Source organism: Atta cephalotes (genome assembly GCF_000143395.1).
Source record: "Atta cephalotes unplaced genomic scaffold scaffold00058, whole genome shotgun sequence".
NCBI classification, from domain to species: Eukaryota; Metazoa; Arthropoda; class Insecta; order Hymenoptera; family Formicidae; genus Atta; species Atta cephalotes.
In genome coordinates, this window is record NW_012130122.1 from 1,544,153 (window position 1) to 1,548,715 (window position 4,563).

General features: G+C 24.6%; 1 protein-coding gene across 1 annotated transcript in view; it reads left to right on the plus strand.

Annotated features, from left to right (window-relative positions):
* LOC105623558 overlaps positions 1 to 4,248 on the plus strand; it is a 9,520-nt gene extending 5,272 nt beyond the window's left edge. Inside the window, exons 2-6 of the mRNA XM_012204947.1 lie at positions 276 to 425; positions 1,734 to 1,891; positions 3,541 to 3,660; positions 3,793 to 3,948; positions 4,195 to 4,248. Of these exons, the coding sequence (XP_012060337.1) occupies positions 276 to 425; positions 1,734 to 1,891; positions 3,541 to 3,660; positions 3,793 to 3,948; positions 4,195 to 4,248 (638 nt within the window). The remainder of the gene's footprint in view (positions 1 to 275; positions 426 to 1,733; positions 1,892 to 3,540; positions 3,661 to 3,792; positions 3,949 to 4,194) is intronic.
* Positions 4,249 to 4,563: the final 315 nt, after the last annotated feature.

The following is a 4,563-nucleotide window of genomic DNA, read 5'->3' on the forward strand; positions in this document are numbered from 1 at the left end:
GTAGTGTGTAGTGTGTGTGTGTGTGTGTGTGTGTGTGTGTGTGTGTGTGTGTGTGTGTGTGTGTGTGTGAATATCTTTTATAAAAAAAATATTTAAAATATCTTTTAAATAAAAAGAAAGTAATTAGAAAAAAGACAAAAAAAATAGGGAGAAAAGGAGAGAGTATACATGAAAAAGGGAAAAGAAAATACATAACAATTACATAATATTCATGGATAACAAAGAAATTTAATTTTATTAAAATTTTTACTCATATTTATCTCTCTATAAAATAGATTATGAATGGGCTATTGGATTAAATCGGACTAGCTTGGCATTGTTTGGCGTTTGGCCAAAAAACAACGAAACTAAACAGAAAAAATTAATATCAAACATTTTTACAATTCTTATGTTAATCATTGCAATCTGTGGCTGCTACATTCCAAGTATACATTCTTTATTCAAAATTTGGGGTGATATAATATCTATGATTGATAATCTACAATATACTTTACCGATGTCGGTATCAATAATAAAATTATTCATTATGTGGTTGAGAAAGGAAGGTAATACATAGACGAGACAAAAGCTAGTTGTTACAATTAGTCTTTTTAGCCAAAGAAGACAATATACATTTTTATAAATTTTATAGTACTTATGACATTCCACTAACAATAGTGGCAGCCATAATTGAACGTAGAAGATGCTACATGTACGCATGAAGATATTAACTGTATGTTTATGTGATTATATTATGTGAAGGTAAATATTTCATTTGTGTGAATTGTATCTTTATTGGATAAGAGATTTATTATCATACTTTTGTGTATTTATTTTATTATTTTATATACATTTAATTATAATAATACATTTCATTTAATTCAAAGGGTGTGTATATATATATATATATATAAATTTTTTATTACATTTATTATTACATTTATTATCGAAGCAGGTTATAACAATATAATAATACTAACTTACCTCGTAAAATTGATAAATTAATAATTTAAGCTCTTTCTTTCTTATAATTAATTGCTATATATTTTTAATAATTAATTAAAAAAAAAATCTGAATTAACATATTTTTTTAAGGTTTAATTTTCCTTATCCTTAAATAAACATTCACTATAAAATATTTTGTGTTTAATTTTTTATTGTAATCTTATTCTTATTGTAAATTTATTCTTTATTTATCATCAAAAAAATTTCAACTTTCAAAATTTAAAAACATTTATATAAATTAGAAAAAATTGTTTATTATCTACATGTACATAGACTATTTAACTCTAATTAGACTAGTTAAAAAGATATTTCAATCAATGCATAAGTATTCAATAAAATAATTTAAATGTATGAGTTAAAAAAATTCTAGTAAAAGATTGTAACAACTAGCTCGGTTCTCCTTTATATACATTTCTGTAAACTTCTCTAAATTATATATTAGTAAATAAAAATAGTTTTTCTTTCAATTTTGCTATTTTAATTAAAAAAAGTAATATCCCATTCTAAGCTTAATTATAATACATGTAACTCTGTTATCTTCGTTACAGATATTCTACACCTTTTAAACATGATTAAAGATGATTGGTTGAAACCGAAAATGATAAAAGAGAGAGATGTTATGATAAAACGAGCGCGAATGGCACGTATATTTACGATATTCGGATATTTCATGATGTTGGTATCTTTCAATTTGTGTGTAATTCTTCCTGTTTTCGGTATTTCAATAAGATACTTGACAAATAAAACAGATCCAGGCAAATTATTGCCGCTGCAAACATATTATATATACGATCGAGATAAAAGCCCATTTTACGAAATAACTTATATCATGCAGGGTCTCGGCTTGTCGGCGGTAGCTATTATGTATACTGGTGTAGACAGTTTTTTAAGTTTATTAGTTTTTCACGTATGTGGTCAGTTAGAAAATCTCAAAATACGTATCATCCATCTGGATAAGTTACAAAATTTCGAAAATACTTTATCACAAAGCGTACAGGATCATATACGTCTTATCAGGTTACGCATATTATTATTAATAATTTCAATAATTTTTTAACAGGAATAAAAAAATAAAGCACATTTTTCATTAACAGCACATATTTACTAAAATTATTCTAAAGGATAACATAAAATGAAAAGATTCTTTAAATATTATGATATAAACAAATAACACTAAAAAATTAATTTGTAAATATGACTTTTTTAATAACTTTCTCTTTTTAATAATTTTCAGATTTATTAATATCATTGACGAAATATTTACATTAATGTTACTTGGTACGCTGTTTTATCTTGGCATATTATTTGCACTTAATGGTTTTTTATTGTGTTCTGTAAGTAAATCTTTCTTAATTAACCTATCAATAATGCGACGTTTTATAAATATCATCTTTATTAGAATATTTTATTAAAATATTTTCTAAAAATTTAACAAATTAAACATATACACTCTACATAGGCGTAAACAAATATACATGCTTGTTTGATTGTCCCATACATTCCGAGAAATGTTGTAAGAAATTCTTTTCATATTTCTAAATTTTTAAGGAGAAATTCCTACAAATCGATTGCCTGCAGTATCGTTTACCTACATCATTTTTACCATCAGTTTATTTGCGCACAAAAAATTATTGCCTACAAGATAGATTACCTATATATATATATATATATATATATATAATATTACCGCTTATAGCCTGATTGTCCACATGTACTTTTGCGCACAAATAAAAATTTTACAGACAGAGTTACATTTGCCTACATGAGTTACATCTGCCTATATATATTATTGTCTGTAAGTATTATTATTGCCTACAGTTCGATTACCTATATGTATTTTTGCATACAAATAAAAATTTCAGAAACGAAATCACGTTTGCCTACATGTATTTGCTTACAAATATTGTTGCCCAGCTCGATCATCTCTATTATGGTCCACATATATATTATTTTCTGTTTTAAAAACAAATTCTTTGTTTTAAATCAAATACTCTACTTTAAAAATACAATCATTTTCTTACTTAACTTAATCTTTATATATAAAAGTGTTCATAAGTAATCAAAAATAATAAGAGCTGTAGGCAATAATACTTGTAGATAATAATATATGTAGGCAAATGTAACTTCGTTTCTGAAATTTATATTCGTGTGCAAAAATTGTAGGCAATCAAGCTCTAGACAATCATTTTTGTGCTCAAAAGAACTATCGGTAAAAGTGATTATAGGCAAACGATACCCTAGACAATTAATTTGTAGGCAAAAAGACCCATCACATTTTTAAGTGCTGTATTAATGCATTTTATATAATTTAAATAATTAAAGTTCTTATAAATAAAAAATAATCATATATATATCAAATCTATTATATATGATAATTGTACATATTATATATGTAATATAAATAACAAAAACATATTATCAATTATAATTAATGTAAGGAATAATATATTAAATATTTTAAATTATTTATTTAACATCAATTACTATTCAAAAATTAAATACTTAATTCTATTAAATAGAATTAAGTGAATAGAATTAATCCATTCATTTGTTTAGATAATTTCTCAGGGTCGCGATTTATCGATACCACGTTTAACTTTCATTATTACGATATTTGTCAATGCATTCGGACACACATGTGTCTATTGCGCCGTAGGAGAAATTTTGGTTGCACAAGTATGTTTTCTTGATTAATTTATTATGAACAGAATATAAATTATACAATATACTAAAATATTTGTCCAATTTAATACATGATCCATATAACAATATATAAATTTATTGCGTATTATTGCTATGTATGTCAAGTGCGAAGGAATTTATCAAGCTGCATACAAATACAAGTGGTATAACTTGGAATCAAAGAAAGCAAAGAACTTAATGATGATAATGATTCGAGCCAACAAATCATTGTATCTTACCGCAGGAAAACTGTTCCCTATGACGATGTCAACTTTTTGTAACGTAAGCCAGCTAATAGAAATTGTTTATATAACCTTTACTCTTGCCTTTATCAATTCTTAATATAGATCACATAAAAATAAAATAAAAACAACTTTTGTGTATATGATTTTTTTTATTTTATTTGTTATGTGATTTATACATACACGTACAATGTGATATTTGTATAAGTTTATTCTTATCATCTCGTCATTAATTAAATTATTTTTATACGTCAACATACATTTTTTATATATATTATGTTTTTAGTTGTTAAAAACATCGGGCGGTTATATATCAGTTTTGTTGGCACATCGAGAATAAAAAACTAGAAAGTCGGATAAAAATCTGATTTTATAAAATTTATAACGGGAAGTAACAATTAATATGTTTATGTAATTACACATAATTTGAATTTAAATATAATAAAGTTTACTTCGTTTACAAGAATGCATGCTTATTTACATACTTGTGAAATACATTATGTATTACAATAACAATATTATTGCATTATCTTGATTTAAACATGCATTTCTCTTGGAAATATCTCCTTTTCTTTATAGGACATCTCTTGGAAAGAATTGTATTTTGTGTAGATAATTTCGAAAATTTTAATACACTTTTGCATCAACATTTTGA